At 56.4% G+C, this 21,791-nt stretch overlaps 2 protein-coding genes across 2 annotated transcripts; one reads left to right on the top strand and one right to left on the bottom strand.

Moving 5' to 3' along the window:
* Nucleotides 1–1,719: 1,719 nt before the first annotated feature.
* Cdc42ep1 (CDC42 effector protein 1) lies at nt 1,720–9,834 on the top strand. The gene is made up of 3 exons (XM_069999469.1): nt 1,720–1,823; nt 6,559–7,288; nt 8,200–9,834. The coding sequence occupies exons 2-3, from the start codon at nt 6,826–6,828 to the stop codon at nt 8,835–8,837; spliced, it is 1,101 nt and encodes a 366-aa protein (XP_069855570.1). The 5' UTR covers nt 1,720–1,823; nt 6,559–6,825; the 3' UTR covers nt 8,838–9,834.
* Nucleotides 9,835–9,843: 9 nt separating this feature from the next.
* On the bottom strand, nt 9,844–15,423 carry Lgals2 (galectin 2). Its single transcript, XM_069999470.1, has 4 exons — nt 15,336–15,423; nt 12,685–12,767; nt 11,610–11,769; nt 9,844–10,179 (listed from the first exon to the last, which is right to left on the bottom strand). Exons 1-4 carry the CDS (start codon nt 15,339–15,341, stop codon nt 10,036–10,038), a joined length of 393 nt encoding a protein of 130 aa, XP_069855571.1. The 5' UTR covers nt 15,342–15,423; the 3' UTR covers nt 9,844–10,035.
* Between the last annotated feature and the right edge of the window lie 6,368 nt (nt 15,424–21,791).

Genomic DNA, 21,791 nt, shown 5'->3' on the forward strand with positions numbered 1-21,791 from the left:
ATCCTTCCTTAACCCCCCTCCTTTCCAATGTCTGGTTCTGTAGGAATACGCAAGGGGGGGGCGTCCTCCCCCTCCCCCATCCCATCCCCCCTTGCCAACCAGGCCCAGCCTGAGAAAACTCTTCCACACACAGGCCCGTTCCCAGAGCCTGGAATTCCAGAGGCGTTTCCGGCCCCACAGCTGTCTCTGGGAGACAGCTCCCTCCCTCCCTCCTCGGGCCTCCCCCCTCCTCAGGCCTCCCCCCTCCTCGGGCCTCCCTCCCTCCCTCCTCAGGCCCCTGCTTCCCAGGCTTCCCCCCAGGCCTTCCTGGCTGGCCACAGCACCCTCCCATACCCAGGGGATTAACTCCTATCCTGCCCATGGCCCCCAGGAACCCCTTCACACCCAGGCTTCCAGAAACAGCTGGGTGAGGGAGATCAGCACTCATGGCCACCGCCAGGTCCCCGGGCTCTGGCTGTGACACACACGTGCCCAGCCCCCACCCCCACCCGCACACTCTGGCCCTCACACGTGCCCAGCCCAGCCCTCCAGCGAGCATGGCTCCTCCGCCCTGCCCAGAGGCTGGGCGCCGACCCCTCCGAGCCCAAGCCCGACTGCTGGGTCCTCTGGGACTTGGCACCCCATGGATGCCAAGATCTCTACCACACCCATCCTGGAGCGTAGGGTAACCCTGGGCACCCCCAACAAGTCCCATCCTCAGGGTCTGGGGCTGCAGTGGACCCTCAGACTGCTCCCCCCGCCCAGAAGCTGGGCAGTGGGTACACAGATGAAAAAACGGTTGTGCTTGTGAGCGGACTGGCCAGGGAGATCGATCTGTGGGTCAACTGACCAAAGCTCAACCAAGCATGGGGGTGCAGAGGAAGGGTGTTCTCCAGGGAATGGGGGGTGGAGGGGCTCATTTGGCCCCAGGCTCCCATTCCAGGATTCTAACAGGCAGCCCTTGGCACAGACTCTCTTGTGAAACCTCCGTGACCTGGTCAGCCCCCCCCCACCCCTTCCCCCCCTATGTCCTCAGTCCTCAGGGAGCTCTGTGTGCAGGAGGACACAGCAGGAGCCCCCCCTCTTCCCCACTTGGGGGTGCCTCAGGGCATCCCCACACGGGAAGGCCTCCCAGGTGAGACCTGGTTTACCTGACGGGGCACACCTCCGGCACAGAGGGCATCAGCTCTTAGTATTATGCCCATGTCTGGTTTGATTTTCCTGCTTTACAGATGGGGAAACTGAGTCAGGGGAAGGATCATTAGGGCCCGAGGAGGAAAAGGAACCCCAGACGCCCTGGCTCAGGCATCCACCACCTTGATCACTACACGGCGCGTGGCCAGCCGTGGCCCGTGGCCCAGCGTGGCCGTGAATGTCGCGGGCCTGCAGGCCGGGTGCTGGGTGGGCAGGAGTGGGCAGCTCCTTCTCCAGCGGCCAAGGCCTCTGAATGGGGCTCCCGACTCCCCGGTTCCACGGGGGAGCGTGGGGGTCCAAGGGTGCGCGGGGGGGGGGGGGCCTGCGGGAACGCGGGGAGCCCCCCACCCCCCCGGGAACCCCCCACTCCCCCCCCCCGCGCTCGGGGCCGGAGCGGGGCGGCCTGGGGCGGGCGGAGGAGGCCGAGCGGTGGAGGGGGGCGGGAGGGGGGCCGCAGCCCTGACCCCGCCCCGCCCCGCCCCGCGCCCCGCCCCGCCCCGCCAGGCGCCCAGCCCGCGGCCAGGGCGGCGCAGACCGGCCCGGCGACTCTGGGGCTGCGCGCCGGGACGCGCCCGCGCTGCCACCGCGCCCTCCGGGACCCCCGCCCGGACCCCGGCCCGGGACCCCCGCCCGGACCCCGCCGAGAGCAGGTAACGGGAGGGAGGCGGCCGGGGGCGCGGGACGGGGCGGCCGGGCGCGCGGGACGGGGCGCGCGGGACGGGGCGGCCGGGGGCGCGGGACGGGGCGCGCGGGACGGGGCGGCCGGGGGCGCGGGACGGGGCGCGCCGGACGGGACGGCCGGGCGCGCGGGACGGGGCGGCCGGGGGCGCGGGACGGGGCGGCCGGGGGCGCGGGACGGGGCGGCCGGGGGCGCGGGACGGCGCGCGGTGCCAGCGCGGAGGCCGGGCTGGGCCGGGGCTCGGGGCGTTCGTTGCGGATCGCGGCGGGCGCGCGGGGGCCGCGGCGCGGCGTGGGCGCCCAGGGGAGGGGCTGCGGGCCGGGCCCGCGCCGCAGCCCGCGGGGAGCCGGACGCCGATGCCCGGCCGCCGCCCCCTCCCGGCCGCCGCATTCCAGGCCTGAGCCGGGTGAGGTCATCCCGTCCGGTTCCCTCGGGCCAGGCCGCCGTCCCGTCCCGTCCCGTCCCGTCCCCCCTCTCCGGCCCCCGCTTCCCGCCACGCCGCCCTGGCCGCAGCTGTGCAGCCCGCCAAGTTTAAAGCCCATTTTCTAGGTCGGGAAACTGAGGCAGCGAGCGGCACCCTGGCCCGCAGCCGATCCCTGGCTGAGTTGGGGCGGGGGGCGGGGCGGTGGCCGGGCATGGCGGTGGGCGTCTGAAGTCCGGAGCCCGAGTGTAAGGGGGGTTGCAAGTTCGAGGTCAACCGGACCCTGTCCTCAAAAACAAAACCAAACAAAACAAGAAGGAGCCCAGGCCCTCCCCTTCCTTTGCTCCCTTCTCCTGCCTGCCTGGGGTTTTGAGAACCCCGACTGCAGCTCCTAACTCTTTCTCCAGCCTCAGTTTCCCTCTTTTACACTTTGAAGCGGCCGGGCTTTGAGGGGCTTCCCAGAGGAATTGAATCTAGTGGTGGAGCATGTTTGGGGAACCTCCCACCCCCAACTAGACCACTAGACCACTAGACGTGGCCTCAAGGCTGCCCAGTGGCAGTGCCCACCCCCGCCCTGGGCAGGAGGCCTTGGGGAGCGGCCCCTGGCCTTCTGGAGGAGAAGCCTGTGGGTGAACCATGCCCGCCTTGCCCTGCTCCACCGTCAGAGGGGGCCCCATTCCCCCCCAAAACTTGAAGACTTCCACAGGGGCCTCCAGCCCCAAAACGTGCCCTTTCTGTCATTGCTACCCCCAAGTGGAGCTCTGCCCACGTGTCCAGGCCCTGGCTGCCCTCCACTGGGTAAATAGAAGGCCTCTGGGACACACACACACACACACACGTGGCCACACACACCTGTGTCTCCTGCTGGCGGGCAAGATCCTGGCACCAGGCACAGTCTGCGTCCTCCTGCGTGTGTCCTCATGGATGTTCTTATGGTCCTCACGGTGTGGCTGTGAGCAACCAGGCAGGGGCTGGGGACAGACGGGAGACTGCACCCGGACCCCAGTGCATGCACACCCCAGGGCTGGGCCGGTCAGCATTACCCTGGGCCAAGTGGTGGCCACCAGTGGTCCCTAGAAAGGATGTTAGGGGCCGGACGCCGGTGGCTCACACCTGTAATTCTAGCTACTCAGGAGGCTGAGATCTGAGGATCACGGTTCAAAGCCAACCTGGGCAGGAAAGTCTGTGAGACTCTTATCTCCAATGAACCACCAGAAAACTGGAATGGTGCTGTGGCTTAAGCAGTAGAGCACTTGCCTTGAGCTGAAGAGCTGAGGGACAGCGCCCAGGCCCAGAGTTCAAGCCCCACGACAAAAAAAAAAGAAGAAAGAAAGAAAGAAAGGATGTTAGGGTAGAGGTGTTGGATTTAAACCCAGGCTGGACAGTGTGCTGAGTTTGCACACCTCCCTCTTCAACCCTCCCAGGCCGGAGCAGGGCATGAGGAGGAGGGGGGCCGGGGCTTTTGGGAAAGGTGGGCTTTGGGTGGGAATCTTGCTTACTATTGGAGTAGGCGAGCGTCTTTTGCCAGGAGGTGGGGGGCTTTAGGGGTTGGGGTTGGAGGTGGGTGGGGCCATATGGCTGACTCCTGCACCTGCACCTGTCCCACCCACTAGGGAGTCCTCTTTTTCTGAGGTACTAGGGCTTGAACCCCGGGCCTCAAACTTAATTAGGCAAGTACCCTCCTAGGAGCCATGTTCCTAATCCTTTTGTTTGTTGTTGTTGTTTGCGGGTTGTGGGGGCTGAACTCTGTGCCTGGGTGCTGTCCTTCAGCTCAAGCGCTCTACCACTTGAGCCACAACACCACTTCTGGCTTTTTTCTGCTTAGGTGGTGCTGAGGAATTGAACCCAGGGCCTCATGCATGCAAGGCAAGCGCTCTACCGCTGAGCCACCTTCCCAGCCCAATCCTTTCGTTTTTGAGATAGGATCTCTTGTTGTCTTTGCCCAGGCTTGGCTAGGAGTATAGGTGTGTGCTACTACACTATAGGGACTGAGATTCATTCATATTTTTGTTTGTGCACTAGTAGGTACTAGGGCTTAAACTCAGAACCTTGCACTTGGCTCTTTCACTCAGAGCTGGTGCTCTACCACTTGAGCCACACCTCCACACCTCCACTTCTGACGTTTTTGCTGGTTATTTGGAGCTAAGAATCTTACAGACCTTTATGCCTGGGTTGTCTTTGAACGTGGATCCTCAGATCTCAGCTTCCTGAGTAGCTGGGATTACAGGCATGAGCTACTGGGGCCTTACCTGAGATGAATTCTTCACCTCCATGGAGCAGGGAATCCTGGCCCAGCCCTGTATCTGCCATATGACCTTGGATAAGTCTGTTCCCTTCCAGCCTCAGCCCTCACTGAAAGATGGGCCAGGCCTCCGACTGGCCTTGCTGGCTTGTTAGAGCATCAGATGAGATCATGTCACGGTTGGCCAGCTACAGAGCACACACTGCAGGAGAAAGGGTTTCTGCGTGCTGTGCCCGGGTGCCGGGCTGCCAGGGCCGTGGATGATTCAGATGCCCCCCCCCGGGGGGGTTGGGGGGGCAGAGGGTAGTACGGAAGAGAACGTGGTCGGAAAACAAAGCAAGCTCTGTTCTGCTTTCTTTGTTTTTTATCTTGTTATTTAACCTGTTTTGAATTTCAAATAACATGAGAGGGGCCATGTATTGAGATTTTTATACTCGGAGGTTTGGGGGAGGGAAAAGTTGGAAATTCCAGGTGTTCCTGTTTATCAGCTCTTATCAGCAAAGGTCACACCTTGGGGAAGGTCACACCTTGGGGACACTGAGTCCTTGGTCTGTGCTCCCACTTGGACTGCTTTTGCGCTGTCCTTGATTGGGTGTTGGGGAAGGCAGCGGGGAAGAGGGGAGCCCTGCCCTGCCCCGCCCCACTTGGGCTTGCCCCCCACCCCCCGCAGCTTCTGTGAGTCAGAGGACCTGAGTTCAAGTCTCAACTAGCTCTCAGTGCAGCCTTCAGTTGGCTTGGCTCTTTCTGGGCCACCAGAGAACCGGAAGTGGGACTGGAGGCTCCTGGGAGCTGCCCTGCCTCCCTCGGAAGCCGGCACACATGGAGGGATGCTTAGAGCCAGGTGGGGCCAGGAAGTGGGGGGTCAGGAAGGAAGAGAGTGTACAAGGGACGGCTGAGCTTTTTCCAAGATGCGTTCCCCAGCAACAGCTCCTACATCAACTTGACAGGCCGATAAAGCCTTTTCCCGCAGGCCTTCTCAGAGCCTTGAATCTGCTCTGGCTTGCTGGAAGCAGCTGGAAAAAGCCACTTTGGACCACATGATTTTCTTCCAGCACACATCCTAAAGGCCGGAGTCTCTGGGTTGGCTGTATTATTAGCTCACCAGACCTAGCCTTGGCGGTGTCTCCTCCCTCATGGCTGGGGGGAAGAGATTGTTCACCCCCAGAGGAGGAAGGGACCTTGCTCCTTGGGGCCTGCAGGAGGCACAGTCACGTGGCCACAGCTCTATCTAGGCTAGAGGCCCTGTTTCCTTCTTGTTCCTGAGTAGCTTCAGGCAAGTTATAGCACTTTGGTGCTGGGGAGGAGGTGGCAAGCCTATAGTCCTACCTGCTCTGGAGGCTGAGATCTGAGATCCCAGTTCAAAGCCAGCCTGGGTAGGAAAGTCCATCAGACTCTAACCACCCAAAAGCCAGAAGTGGATGTGTGGCTCAAATGATAGAACCCTAGCCCTGAGCAGCTAAGGGACAGCACCTAGGCCCTGACTTCAAATTCCAGTACCAGCATGCGCACAGGTGCGTGTACACGTGTGCGTGTATGCACCCGCGCACACACACACACACACAGTGTGCATGAGATGAGTCCCTCTGTCAGTAAGCTTAAAGGCAAACAAATGCTTTCTTTTTCTTTTTTCTTCCATGCTAGTACTGGGGCTTGAACTCAAGGCTTGGGCACTGTCCCTGACCTTTTCTCCTCAAGGCTGATGCTCTTCCCCTTAAGCCACAGCTGGCTTCCAGCTTTCTGGTGGGTTAATTGGCCTCTTCTTCCCCCAGCTGGCTTTAAACTGTAATCCTCAACTCTCAGTTTCCAGAGTAGCTGGGATTACTGGTGTGAGCCACCAGCACCAGGCAGGCCATAAATTCTTGTTTCAATTGCCATTCGATTGTCTATTCTGGAACTTTCTAAACATCCACGTCAGGCCCTCTCTGGTGCCCAAGCTGTGGGGAGTCCTTGATTGTTCTCTTGGGCTGTGATTGTTTGGGCCCAGGATTTCCTGCTGTGCCCAGGCCTGCCGCAGCCTCACGTAGCTCTCCTTCCTCCTTCCAGGTCTCCATCCCGGCCTGACGGGGGCTGCCAGCTTTGAGGCCCATCTCTTGCCTTCTCTGCTTCTAGACGAGAAAGACTTACTTCATTTGAACACCAGGGTGGGGAGCAGAGCCTGGGGAAGACCCCCCCCGCCCGTGGATTCCCGCACAGCACCTTCATCTAGAGGAAGAAACCCAGAGGGCGCCCAGTTCGGCCTGCCTCTCCCCCCAGGCCCCCCCCCCAGGGTGGGGGAGGGCACGGACCAGCAGTCCAGAGCAGTCAGCGCCCATGCCCGGCCCCCAGGGGGGCACAGGAGCCCCCACCATGAGCCTGGGCAAACTGTCCCCCATGGGCTGGGTGTCCAGCGCGCAGGGCAAGAGGCGGCTGACGGCGGACATGATCAGCCCCCCCCTGGGGGACTTCCGCCACACCATGCACGTGGGCCGGGGTGGGGACGTGTTCGGGGACACCTCCTTCCTCAGCAACCACGGCGGCAGCGCCGGGGCGGCCCACCGCTCGTCCCGCAGCTTCCTGGCCAGGAAGCTGCAACAGGTGCGCCGGGCAGGGGTGCCAGCCTGGAGGACGGCCTCGCCCCCCGCACCCTCGCCGGCACCCCCTGCCATCTCCCCCATCATCAAGAACGCCATCTCCCTGCCCCAGCTCAACCAGGCCGCCTACGACAGCCTGGTGATGGGCAAGCTCAGCTTCGACGGCAGCCCCGCCGGCTCCACCGATGGCCACTCGGGTTACGGTGAGACCTGGGATCGCTGTCCCACGTGGGGCCCAGAGGCCCAAGTTCTCCGAGGTAGCACGAGTCCCTTAGTGTATCGCTGAGAGTCAATGGCCCTTCCCATAACTTGACAAATGTGGGAAACCTCCCCTGTGAGCACACGTGCGACCCCGCCAGGTACCGGGCCACCTGCCTGGGAGCCGTGGGCTCCTGCTGCCCCCTGGTGGCCTTGTCTTGCATTGTGCTCTGTTCCTGCTTCTTGTCCCCTAGACTTCTTTATGGCATCTTAGGCTGGGAGGCCCGGAGGGGAGGCTGGATCAGATGACCTTGGTGGCACATGTCTGTCCTTCCAAGCCTCTGTGACACCCACAAGCCAGTCCACTTGGGTTGGGTTCAGTGCAGCCCGGGTCAGCACATAGCCAGTGGCTATAGTGGGACTGAGTGTGAGCTCCAGGAACGGTACTACCCTCCCAGACCGGCCCCTTGAGCATGGCCTGCCTCACCCCAAAGTGAGCCTCACTTCCCTCATCTGCAGGACCATGGCAGCCATCAGTCCCTGGATCCGCAGGAGACCCTTCGGCTTCCTATGTTGGGAAGATGGGAGAAACTGAGGCCACAGTTAAAGTTGGTCTTGTGTTTCCCACCCAAGTCCCGGTTAGAGACCCATGCCTCTTTTTTTTTTTTTTTGGTTGGTCATGGGGCTTGAACTCTAGGCCTGGGCGCTGTCCCCCAGCTCTTCAGCTCAAGGCTAGAGCCCTACCACTTGAACCAGAGCACCACTTCCAGAGATAAGAGTCTCACAGACTTTTGTGCCCGGGCTGGCTTTGAACCTCGATCCTGAGATCTCAGCCTCCTGAGTAGCTAGGATGACAGGCGTGAGCCACCGGTGCCCGGCCGAGACCCCAGCTCTGACCTCCCCATTTTTCTTCTAGGCCTGGACTCTGGGTTCTGTACCATCTCCCGCCTGCCCCGCTTGGAAAAGCCTAGTGACCGGGACCATGACCGAGATGGAGACTGCTCCTTCCCTGTGGCGGAGCCCGAGCTCCGGCGATCGGACTCTCTCCTGTCCTTCCGCCTTGATCTCGACCTTGGGCCCTCACTCCTCAGCGAGCTGCTAGGGGTCATGAGCCTCTCAGAAGCTCCTACAGCCGAGACCCCAAACTCTGCCACAAGCCCCCCGGCTGCTGTCCCTGCCACAAACCCCCTGACCCTGGCTGCAAACCCCACACCCCGTGGACATTGCCCCAATGGGGTAACTGCAGGGTTGGGCCCCACGGCTGAGGGCAGAGCCAGCCAGGCGGGGGAAGGACCCCGAGCGCCCCCTGACACGGCCTTCAGCAGGCACTGGGGCACCGGCTGGAGGGCCAGCCGCGGGGGCCGCCGGTACACTGAGATGGACGCCCGCCAGGAGCTGGCCGGGGTGCTGCCCCAAGTTCGAGGCTCGTGGGAGAGCCTGGATGAGGAGTGGAGGGCGCCCTGGGCAGACAGCAGCGCCCCTGTACCCCGCACAGTGCAGGCCAGTGCCTTCCAGTTTGCCGATGAGGAGGAGGAAGATGAGGTCAAAGTGTGAGTGTGGGGGGGAGGGGCTCAGGGCCCAGCCTGGGTGGTGGTGGGGGGGTTATCTCATCAAGAGAAAGCCCAGGGGCTGAGCTTACCCCGCAACAGCTGGGGCCTATCAGATGAGCTAGGAGACCCCAAATTTCCCCCAAATCCTCTGGCACAAGAGGGTGGACAGAGTCCCAGCTTGTCCTGGGATCCAGTGTCCCAGCCCAGATGACCAGCCCCCCCCCTCCCGCCCAATACTAACTTGGCCCAGTAGCTCTTTCTTAGGCCCCACCCCAGGCCACCCCCACTGACCAGTCCAGACCCACAGAGTGGCCTTTGTGCCCCATGACGCTGCCCTGTGGGGCAAAGGGGGGGCCAGAACTACACAAGGCCATTGTCTCTGCTCCCAGTGGGACACCTGTCCCAGAGGGTCACCACTGCCTGCCCCCCCCAGCCCTACTTGTGGGTGGGAGGGGTCAGAGAAAAGACAGCAGTGACCCTATTTTCTCTTTCCTCTGTACCCCAGATCTGCTTCTGGGGCCTGGGTTTTGTTTTGTTTTGTTTTTTAATTATTAAGGCATTTTCTTTCTTCTTGTTTTGGATAAAAGATGCCAGGCAAGAAGTTAGGGCTCCGGCTTCTTCCCCCCCCACCTCCCCCTCCACCCCGCCCTGTCCAAGATGCCCTTTCCCTTCCTGGGAGTTTGGAGAGCCCAGGGCCCCCAGGGAGGGGGCCCCAGGTCTAGTAATGAGTAACCAGGCTGGAATTCCTGTGATAAGCAGGGTGCCCAGGTGCAGGCTTATCTGCAGTTCCTGGAACAGCCCCCGCCCCAGGTGCCTGGAGCCCACATCTCCCCACAGGACGCCAGAGGGAGGCAGGGGACCCCCCCACACACACTTCTGGATTCTTGGGAGCACTCCCCACTGGGCCGTGCTGTGCCCTTGTGCCTCAGTTTCCTCCCTGTGTCATGAAGATACCAGGAGCATTAAAAAACAACAACAAAGCCTGCAGAGCACTAACCGAACACCGTGGAGAAGGTGCACAGTGAATTCTTTGGTTTCGTCTTGACTGGGGGGCAGGAGGAGAGGGTACCAAAAGGAATGATGGGCAGTGGTAACGGGGGAATCTACCCAGGACCCCTGGGCCGCTGGCCCTCGTGGGATTTGAGAAAGGCTGCAAATGGGATCCCAAGTCCAGGGCTTTTATTCCAACCTGCTGCAGCTGCTCAGTCCAGCTTGAAAGAGGAGAGATGGAACTGGTCCACGCCCAGGTAACTCACGTGGTCGTGGCCCAGCCTGTTGGGGAAGGTCAGCTGGTACCCATCTGGCAAGGTCACCTTGAACTCATCCTTCTGGAAAGCCACAGTGATCTGCAGTGGAAGGAAGGGTGACAGGTCGGGAGGAAGCCGGGCACCAGTCGCTCATGCCGGAATCCCAGCTACTCTATTTAGGAGGCTGATATCCGAGGATCACAGTGCAAAGGTAGCCCTGGCAGGAAAGGCTCTGAGAGATTCATCCCCAATTAACCAGCAAAAAGCTGAAAGTGGCCCAGCGCTGGTGGCTCACGCCTGTAATCCTAGCTACTCAGGAGGCTGAGATCTGAGGATCGTGGTTCAAAGCCAGCCCAGGCAGGAGAGACCGTGAGACTCCTATCTCCAATAAACCACCAGAAAACTGGAAGTGGCGCTGTAGCTCAAGTGGTAGAGCGCTTGCCTTGCATGCCTGAGGCCCTGGGTTCGATTCCCCAGCACCACATAAGCAAAAAGAAAAAAAGCCAGAAGTGGTACTGTGGCTCAAGTGGTAGAGTGCTAGCCTTGAGCTGAAGAGCTGAGGGACAGTGCCCAGGCCCAGAGTTCAAGCCCCACGACCGACAAAAAAAAAAAAAAAAAAAAAGCTGAAAGTGGAGGGGTGGCTTACATGGCAGAGCGCCAACCTTGAGCAAAAAAAGCCAAATGAGAGCACAAGGCCCTGAGTTCAAGCCCCAGTCCCAACACACAAAAAAGTCAGGCTCCAGTGAGTGGCTCACGCCTGTAATCCAGCTACCCAAGAGGCTAAGATCTGAGCATCGTGGTTCAAAGCCAGCCTGGGAAGGACTTCCTTCCAATTAATTTGCAAAGGAGCTGGGAAGGTGGCTCAGTGGTAGAGCGCTTGCCTTGCATGCATGAGGCCCTGGGTTCAATTCCTCAGCACCACATAAGCAGAAAAGCTGGAAGTGGCACTGTGGCTCAAGTGGTAGAGCACTAGCCTTGAGCTGAAGAGCTGAGGGACAGTGCCCAGGCCCAGAGTTAGGCCCCAGGAGCAGATCCAAAAAAAAAAAACAAATTAATTTGCAAAAAGCCAGAAGTGGAGCTGTGACTCAAGTAGTAGAGCACTAGCCTTGAGCAAAAAAAGCCCAGCAATGATGGCTCACGCCTGTAATCCTAGCCACTCAGAAGGCTGAGATCTGAGGATGTCGGTTCAAAACCAGCCCGCAGGAAAGTCTGAGAGATTGTTATCTCCAATAAACCACCAGAAAACCAGAAATGGCGCTGTGGCTCAAGTGGGAGGGTGCTCACCTTGAGCTGAAGAGCTGAGGGACAGCGCCCAGGCCCAGAGTTCAAGCTTCTTGACCAATTTTTAAAAAAGTAAAAAGCTCAGGGCCAGTGTCCAGGCCTGAATACAAGCTCTATGACCAACACCAAAAAAAAAAACCCCTGAAAAGCAGGAGAAACCTTGTGACAAAAACAACTCTGGCCCAGATGGGGTGGGGGAGGCAGGGTCTCCCTTTGGTATTTTCCCTACTCTTTCCCCTGGAACTCACCTTGACTTCTGACCCTGGGCTGAAACACAAGTGACTGTCCCTTTGCTCTGGTCCCCAGCTACCGTCACTGAATGAGTTGCAGACAATGGTAGATTCGCCAAAGCGGGAGTTAAAATGCAGGTCCAGCTGGTTCTTGTCCTGTCCCAGGTTAATGGTGAAGCTGGGGGTGGGGGGGTCACAGGTGAGGGGCACAGTTGACCACAGGCTGAAAGAATGGCTGGAAAAATGTGTTCGGGGAGGTCTGCCTTGAAATGGGGGGGGGCGACACCTCGTCAGCGGTGTGGACCCCTCTCCTTTGGCAGCAGAGAGGCTGGTGGGGATGGCACCCCACCCTCGGGGGTCCCTGGGGATGGTACATTCTGGGTCATGAGGCTCTGTCACTGAGCCAGGCACCCGTGGCTCCCGCCTGCCATCCCAGTGACTCAGGAGGCTGAGATCTAAGGACAGAGGTTCAAAGCCAGCCAGGACAGGAAAGTCTATGAGACTTCTCCAAGGAAGAGGCAAAAAGCTGGAAGTAGAGCTATGGCTAAAGTGATGGAGTGTCAACTTCAAAGAGGCAAGTTCAAATCTCAGTACAGAGAGAGAGAGAGAAGGAAGGAGGGAGGGAGGGAGGGGTTCTGTTACTGATGTGTTCAGATCAGGAATGTCCCACCATTTTTTTTTTTTTTTGCAAACTTGAGGGGCCCGCGTAGCAAGTCGAGCACCTGTGCCTGCCTGCCCCTCCCCTGCCCTTGGTGCGTAGAAATCAGGGATTGCCCGGCATACTCAGCCTGGTGAGGGGCAGCCGGCAAGCCAGGCCTTGGCTGCCCGCCGATAGCCTGCGCTGGAGGAACTCAGCAGAGGGCCCCCCCCCCCACCCGGGGCTTCAGCCGCCCCGTCGGTGCCCACTGGACAAGGAACGGAGCATGGAGCAGCCCCCAAAGCCAGCCTCAGATGGGGTCGGGGAGGAACAAGGGAGTGGGCAGTGGGGTGGGAGGGGGCGAGGATGGACAGGCTGTGGCATCTGGTCATTTCGCGGTGCCGCCCTGCCCACTCCCGGCCCGGGCATACCTCCTCCCTCACCCACCGCGCTGACCTGCTCGCATCGCTGGCGATGCGCCCCTTGAGCTTCAGGGTTGTCCCTGGCTTCATGTCCATATTTGTGAGCTCCAATGTTCCCTGTGCCAACAGAGAAAACTCCACTGGGGAAACCACAGAAAACCCATCACCTGTGTGCCCAGGGACGTGCCAGGATCGCCATCCCTGCCCACCGGAGGGCACCGCCCTGCAAGGGGAGAGTCGGAGCCTCTCGTCTGGGCCTCCCGCACCCCCCTCTGGTCCTTCCACTCTGCTCTGCCCCAGCCCGGCCAGAAAACAGCCATCCTATACTTGGTATGTGTGGACTCGAGGCCTGGGCACTATCCCTGAGATTCTTTTTTTCAAGGCTAGCGCTCTACCGCTTGAGCCACAGCTCCACTTCCAGTTTTCAGGTTAATTGGAAATCAGAGTCTCCTGGACTTTTCTGCCCAGGCTGGCTTCAAACCACAATCCTCAGATCTCTGCCTCCTGAGTAGCTAGATTACTAGGTGTGAACCACCACTGCCTGGCCAATCTATGAAGTTTGTAAGCCCAGATGTGAATCTGTTCGAATCTGTGACACCTCACTTCATCTATAACGGGCAGATTTATCTTTATTGGTTTGTTGAGGTAATAATAAAATGCTTGTTGGGCGGGGGCAGATTTATCTTTATTGGTTTGTTGAGGTAATAATAAAATGCTTGTTGGGCTGGGGATGAGCCTCACTGGGAGAGCATCTGCCTGCCTGCATAGGGCCCTGGGTTCTGTCCCCCGCACTGCACAAAAACAAAAACCAAAGCAAACCAGTGGCTCACACCTATAATCCCAGCTACGCAGGAGGCTGAGGTCTGAGGCGTGAAGCTAACCGAGGCAGCAAAGTCCATGAGACTTTTATTTCAAATTAACTACCAAAAAAAAAAAAAAAAGCCAAAGTGGCTCAGGTGGTAGAGCACTAGTCTTGAGCAGAAAAAGCTAAGAGACAGTGCTCAGGCTCTGAGTTCAAGCCCTAGAACTGCACGTGCACGCGCACACACACACACACACACACACACACACACACACACACACACACACACACACACACACGAATTAGCTGGGCACCAGTGGCTCACACCTGTAATCTTAGCTACTAAGGAGGCTGAGATCTGAGGATCTCAGTTCAAAGCCAGCCCAGGCAGGAAAGTCCATGAGACTCTTATCTCCAATAAACGATCAGAAAACCGGAAGTGGTGCTGTGGTTCCAGTGGTACAGCGCTTGCCTTGAGTTGAAGAGCTCAGGGACAGCGCCCAAACCCAGAGTTCAAGCCCCACGACCGGCAACAATAACAACAAATTAAATCAGGGTTCTAGCAGGTATTGTCTGGTGAAGACAAAGTTACACTGGTAGAGTGGTTCTAAATTAGATATGACTGATGTTCTTCAAGAGGAGCAACATCTGGACCTAAGGGCACAGGGCCACTGAAGGCAGGCAGGCCCCAGGCGGAGGGGCGGAAACAGCCATCATGCAGCTGCAAGCCCAGGGCTGGCAAGTGTCACCCGAGGCCACCAGAAGCTAGAAGGTGACACCTCCTGTCCTCCGGGCTGCCTGCCCTGATTCCAGACTTCCCCTCCACCACCTCAGCCTCAGGAAACGAATCTCTCCTCTATGCCAGAGGAGACTTGTGGGTCTCCAGATCGAGGCTTATCTTGCTCATCTTTTTGGACAGAACCATGGCAGAGAAGACAGAAAGAAGACAGTGCACTTGCCAGGCACCAGTGGCTCACGCTGTAATTCCAGCTACTCAGGAGGCTGAGTTCTGAGGATCACAGTTCAAAGCCAGCCTGGACAGGAAAGTCCCTGAGACTTTTCTTTCCAATAAACCACTCAGAAAACTGGAAGTGGCGCTGTGGCTCAAGTGGTAGAGCGCTAGCCTCAAGCCGAAGAGCCGAGGGACAGCGCCCAGGCCTAGAGTTCAAGCCCTATGACTGACAAAAAAAGAAGATGCGCTGCCCCCATCCCCTCCCTGCCCTTGCAGGCTGTGAGCGTGGCAGTTTCATCTCTGAGGGGTGGGATGGGGTGTGCTGGGGTCCAGCGCAGAGCTCTGATGGTGCTGAGCCGCACCCTGCCTCTGACCCTGCCCTTTCATACGTCTCAACAGACGTCGGGCGCTGGTGGCTCACACATCTAATCCTAGCTACTCAAGAGGCTGAGATCTGAGGATTGAGTTCCAAAGCCAGCCCAGACAGGACAGTCTGTGAGAATCTTATCTTTAACCAGCAAAAAATGGGAAGTAGAGGTGTGGCTCAGGTAGTAGAGCACCAGCCTTGAGCAAAAAAGCTAGGGGCTAGTACCCAGGCTCTTGAGTTCAAGCCTCAGGACTGGCACACAGACACAAAAAGACTCCACAGAGTGAGCATTATAACTATTATTACCAATTACTACTACTATTATTACTACTACTGTTAGGATGAGGAAAAGCAGGCTGGAGAGAAGGTGAGGCAGGCAGAGGCTTCACGGGAGACCCAGAGGCTAGAGGCCGTGGAGATCACTGTCCAACACCCTGGCCATGTGGGTGGGGAAACTGAGGTACAGAGAGGAGGAGTAATACTATATCCCAAGGCACCCCACCCCCACCCCAACCCCAGCAAAGACAGATGACGGGAGGGCGGTGAGCGAGGGGTGGCTCTCACCGACATGGCGGCTGCTCCCCGCGCTGCTCCTCCGACGCCACTGCTCAGGGTCCCCCTCTCATGTCCAGTTTATACCCCAGATATTACACATTAACTCCCCCAAGCCTATAAATGAAGACTTTGACCCTGACGTTCAAGTATCTCAGGGCCGCATCTCTAGGTGCCCAGAGCAACGCGGGGCCTGCTCCTGCCCAGCCCAGGGCATCCTCAGCCCCTCCCCTGCCCTCCTCAGTGTTCCCCAGCACCACCCCCAAACCACAAACACGGGGAGATCAGCCAACCTCACCGAGCCCAGCTTCCAAACCGCAAACAAAGAGACACTGACTGTAAAAACGTCCAGGCTTCTAATTTCCTCTGATGTCCTCATTCACTTGGAAGCCTTCTCCCCCCTCTTCCTCACCAATTATTTTTTTGTACTTGTCAGTTTTACAAGGCAATCTATAGCCAGGCGCCAGTGGCTCACGCCTGTAATCCTAGCTACTCAAGAGGCTGAGATCTAGAGGGCTCAGAGTCAGCCAGGGCAGAAAAGTCTCCACATAACCAGCAAAAAGCTGGACTGGAGCTATGGCTCAAGTGGTAGAGCACCAACTGTGAACAAACAAGCTGAATGGGCATAAGGCCTTGGTTTCATGCTACACACACACACACACACACACACACACACACACACACACACACACACACACACACACACTAGCTGGGCACCAGTGGCTCAGTCTGTAATCCTAGCTACTCAGGAGGCTGAGATCTGAGGATCATGTTCAAAGCCAGCCCAGGCAGGAAAGTCTGTGAGATTCTTTATCTCCAATAAACCACCAGAAAACGAAAAGTGGTGCTGTGGCTCAAGTGGTAGAGCGCTCGCCTTGAGCTAAAGAGTTCAGGGACAGTGCCTACTAGGCCCAGAGTTCAAGACCCACGACCAGAAAAAAAAAACAAAACTACAGGTCTGGGCACCAGTGGCTATGTCTGTTATCCTAGCTAGCTACTCAGGAGGCTGAAATCTGAGGATCATGGTTCAAAGCCAGTTTGGGCAGGAAAGTCCCTGTGAGACTCATGTCCAATTAACCACCAGAAAACCAGAAGTGAAGCTGTGGCTTAGAGTGGTAGAGTGCTCACCTTGAATGAAAAAATTAAGGGGAAGTGCTCAGGCCCTGAGTTGTTTGAAACCCCAAGACTGGCACAAAAAAAGCGCAGCGTACTAGCCTTATGCCAAAAAAGCTCAGAGACAGTGCCTAGATGCTGAGTTCAAGCCCCAGGACCAGCACACGCGCGCGCGCGCACACACACACACACACACACACACACACACACACACACAGTACATGTTATGTGTGTATAGATGGGCTGGGCTTCTATGGCTCACAGCTGTAATCCTAGCTATTTAGGAGACTGAGAGCTGAGTTTGAGGGCAGCCCAGGACGGGAAAGCCCATGAGATGCTGATCTCCAATTATCCACCACAAAAGCCAAAAGTAGAGCTGTGACTCAGCGGCAGAACACTAGCCTTGAGTGAAAAAGCTAAGGGAGGCTGGGAAGGGGGGGTTAGTGGTAGAGTGCTTGCCTCGCATGCATGAAGCTCTGGGTTCGATTCCACAGTGTCACATACGCAGAAAAAGCCGGAAGTGGCGCTGTGGCTTAAGTGGTAGAGCGCTAGCCTTAAGCACACAGAGTAAGGCCCTGAATTTAAGCCCCAGGAATGGCAACAATAAGAAAAAAGCTAAAGGACAGTGCCCAGGACTGGCACACACACACAAAATAAAGTGAAGAGGGCTGGGGGGGCGGGGACAAGGGCTGGCGCTTTGCTCTCTCTCTCTGTTGCTCTCCTGACAGCACTGGGTATTAAATAAGAAATGACCCTTCCTGTTTCTCCACCAGCACCAGCCGCCTCTCCTGGCATGTTTCTGGCCTGGAGGTTCCCCATGAATCCATATTGTGGACAATCTTCTGTCTATGCAATTATTTACCCGGATTCACTTGGGAAAACGTGGAATCCCACAGATCTCTGTTTCAGGACTGTACTTCAATGGCACTGAAATCATCTGTCTGTGATGCAATTTATTGAGCCAATTTCCTCCCACTAAACACGTCCATTAGCTCTCAATTTCCGTCTGTGTGCATGTGTGTGCGTGTGTCTGTGCATGCCAGTACTGACGCTTGAACTTCACACTTTCACTTGACTTTTTCACTTCCGGAAGCAGTGGAAGTCCCGCGCTCTGGGCCTGGCCAGCCACGACGAGGGCAGGCCGTGGCCATGCCATTGGGATGCTGGAGGCTGGGTCTAGCCTGGGGCTCGCTGGTGCTGGAACTGTGGGTGGCCCGGTGCCCAGCACCCTCCTGGGTTGCTACCTTCAGGCCTCTGCCAGAACAAACAGAGCAATGACTGATTTCCTTATTTTACCCACAAGGAAATGATCCTTCCACACCTTTCTCCCAGGGCCCCAGGCAGAACCCCAACAAGATAAAGAGCTTGGATGTGTGTGTGAGGCCCAAACCAAGGCTTCCGGAAGGGCACCTTCTCAAGCTGGGCTCTACATTCTAACAAAGACAGCACCCAGGCCCTGAGCTCACCACCCCAGCACCCACACAAAAAAAGAAAGAAAGAAAGAATGTTTGAAGAACAGCGAAGGGGGCCTAACTCATGGTTCATGTGCTTTCCCAGGGAAAGATCGTTTTGTGGTTTTTTTTTTGTCGGTTGTGGGGCCTGAGCCTGGGTGCTGTCCCTTAGCTCTTCAGCTCAAGGCTAGCGCTCTACCACTTGAGCCACAGCACCGTACTTTTTCTGCTTAGGTGGTGCTGAGGAATTGAACCCGGAGCCTCGTGCATGCAAGGCAAGCACTCTACCACTGAGCCACCTTCCCAGCCCAGGAAAGATCAGTTTTAACAACAATAAAAAAATAAATAAATAAAAATCCATAAGGCTCTGGTGCCTTATGTCCATAATCTTAGCTACTGAGGAGGCTGAGATCTGAGAATCAAGCACAGGGCCGTAAGTTTGAGCCCCAGAACGCTCTGTCTGTTTCTCTCTTTCTCTCTTTTACACACACAATGAAACTGCCAAGCACAGTGGCTCATTCCCGTCATCCCACCTAAATCAGGAAGATCACAGTTCAAAGCCAGCCCAGGCAAAAGTTTCACGAGATTTCTTCTCAACCAATAGCTGGGCATGGTTCACACTGTCATCCTAGCTGAGATCTGGGGATCACATATCCAGGCCAGATAGGGCAAAGAGAAAAAAATTTCTAAAGACTCTATGTCAGTGGAAGAAGCCGGGCATGGTGGTACACGCCTTCCATCTCAGCTACCGTGGGAAATATAAACTAGGAGGACTGTGGTCTAGGCACATGCCCAGGTGGGAAGCAAGGCCTTATAAAAATTTTTTTTTCTCAAGGGGAAGAGAGCTTAAAAGATCAAGGTTCCAGACCAGCCCAAGCAGACAGAAATTCTTATCTCCAACAAACCACCAAAAAGCCAGAAGTGAGCTATGGCTCAAGTAGTAGAGCGCCAGCTTTGAGGGAAAAAAAAAAAAAAAAACAACTCAGGGACAGTGCCCAGGTCTTGAGTTCAAGCCCAGGACCAGCACGCACACACCAAAAACAAAAAACAAAAATCAAAACATTTTCTCAACCTGAAAGTCCACTTTTTCTCTGACTTTAGAAGAATCAAACCGTGCCCGTGTCATAGGCCTGGCATAGCAATCTTGCTGATCCAAACTGAGCCGCCGTGGGTCACTGGCCATCTGCTGTTGGGGGACTTTGGTCCTTTCACGTCTGAGATCCTGGCCTGTCTCCTCTCCTCCCCCAAAGCAAACAGATCCACACCTCAGGGACACCTGCGTTTCCTCTTGATCCACCAACAGCTGCCATCAGCACAACACAGGGAGTGGGGGCAAGGGTTCTACTTGGTGAGAGACAACTGGTTTTGTTGGTTTTTGCCAGTACTGGGCGCCAGCGAATCTCTACGTTTTGTCTGTGGCATGTGTGCACCATGCTCTGCCTGCTTTCTTTCCCCTTTCAGATCTCAACTATTTTGGGGAGGTTGGGTGGGTTCTGACATAGAAACGCGAACCCAGCACCTGATGCTTTTGCTCACTGGCTAGTGTTCCACTGACTGCCACCTCCAACCCACAGGTCCCGACCCCTGCCACAGAACACAGCCACTACTTTTGCAGGTAGTTTGCCTGTGGGTGCTTTACAGGTTTAGAGAAAGTATCTGCTGCCCCCTTCTGGTCATTACAAGAATAATCTTGATTAAAGGTGGGGGAAAAGTCCTATCAATTTGCTAAGCACAGACCTCAAAAAGAATTCAATTGAGCTGGGTACCAGTGGCCCATACCTGTAACCCCAGTTACTCAGCAGGCTGAGATCTGAGGACTGCAATTTGAAGCCAGCCCAGGTAGGAAAGTCTGTAAGACTCTTACCTCTAATTAACCAGCAAAAAGCCGGAAGTAGAACTGTGGCTCAAGTGGTAGAGAACTAGCCTTGAATCTGAAAAGCTCAAGGAGAGCACCATCTCTGGATTCAAGCCCCAGGGCCAGCACACACATACAAACGCAAAAGTCAAATTAATACATTTAAGTGACTTAAAAGCACCCTGTACTAGCCGGGTACTGGTGGCTCACACCTGTAATCCTAGCTACTCTAGAGGCTGAGATCTGAGGATCACTGTTCTAAGCCAGCCCAGGCAAAACAGTCCCTGTGAGATTTTTATATCCAATTAACCACTCAAAAACTGGAAGTGAGCAAAAAGACCTCAAGGACAGCACCAAGGCTTTGAGTTCAAACCCTAGGATGGACCAAAAACAAAAACAAAAAACAAAAAACGAAAAGGCCGGGTGCCGGTGGCTCACACCTGTAATCCTAGCTACTCTGGAGGCTGAGATCCGACAATCAGGGTTCAAAGCCAGCCCGCGCAGAAAAGTCCATGAGACTCTTATCTCCAATAAACCACCAGAAAACTAGAAGTGGCATTATGGCTCAAGTGGTAGAGTACTTGCCTTGAGCTGAAGAGCACAGGGACAGTGCCCAAGCCCAGAGTTCAAGCCCCATGACGGACCCAAAAAAAAAGCACCTTGCAGTTTTTTAATATTTTTTTTGACAGTCCTACTGAGGAACTGAACCCTGGACTTCATGCATGCTAGGCAAGCACTCTACCACTAAGCCCAGCCCCTTGCACAGTTTTAAAGGACTTCAATAGAGACAAGAAGTCTTCCTGTTACCCCAAGCCCCACAGACACCAGAAACAACCCCTTCTGCAAGCACAGACACTGCTCTGAGCGTTGGTTTCTTCTCAAACACTGAGGATGAAACCGTGATCCTCAGATCTCAGCCTCCTGGGTAGCTGAGATTATAGGTGTGAGCTACCAGCATCCATCTGCCATGCGTTCATTTTTTTGTTTGTTCTTATTTTTGGTCAATCGTAGAGCCTGAACTCTGAGTCTGGGTGCTGTCCCTCAGCTCTTCAATTCAAGGCTAGTGCTCTACCACTTGAGCCAGTGCCACTTACGGGTTTTTCTGCTTAGGTGGTGCTAAGGAATCCAACCCAGGGCTTCATGCATGCAAGGCACACTCTACCATTGAGCCACCTTCCCAGCCCTGTCATGCATTCCTAAATTTGCATGTTACACAATTTGCAAAAGCAAGAGACTTGCAAGCAGTTAGGGCTGACTGCTGTCTCCTTCCATGGACCTGCCCTGCTGAACTTGAACTTGCTCCGTCGTAGGGCAATTCTGGGGTGGCCAGCGCATTGTAGAGGTCTAATGGGAGATTGAGTTTAGCAACATACAACTAGTTGGAATTGCGTTAGACATACAGGTAGTTGGATTTGTTGTTGTTGTTGTGGGGCCTGAACTCTGGGCCTAGGCACTGTCCCCAACCTCTTCAGCTCAAGGCTAGCACTCTACCACTTAAGCCACAGCACCACTTATGGTTTTCTGGTGGTTAACTGGAGATAAGACTCACAGACTTTCCTGCCTGGGCTGGCTTTGCACCGTGATCCTCAGATCTCACCCTCCTGAGTAGCTAGGACTACAGGCATGTGCCACCGGCACCCGGCCTAGTTGGAATATAATAGGCCTAGTTGTGACATTCATAGTCACTTCTAGGTAGAGTTGCAGGGTTATTAGCAAGGCCTAAAGTAGAGCTAGCTGGCTTCCAAAGTACTGCTGATACACACCCCAAGCCCCCTAGGCCCCCATCTGGGGAGAGGGGGAAAGCAAGGACTGCTCTGCAGGAGGCAGAAGCTGGTCTGTGCGAAGTCCTTCCTGTCCTCAGCTGCGGATGGCACAGATTCCAAGGGGACAGCCTCCACTGCTGTCTTGCCTGCAGAACTCCATGCCTACTGGGGACAGTTGCCAGCGCAGCCTGAGGGATTATGAACGCATCATACACTGTTTGGGGTTTTGGTTAGTGATCCTATGCAAAAGAATTTACCAGGCTACCGCAGTAGCAGAGCACAAAGC

This window comes from Dipodomys merriami, unplaced genomic scaffold (assembly GCF_024711535.1).
Source record: "Dipodomys merriami isolate MVZ:Mamm:240054 unplaced genomic scaffold, mDipMer1.0.p SCAF_55, whole genome shotgun sequence".
Classification (NCBI taxonomy): Eukaryota; Metazoa; Chordata; class Mammalia; order Rodentia; family Heteromyidae; genus Dipodomys; species Dipodomys merriami.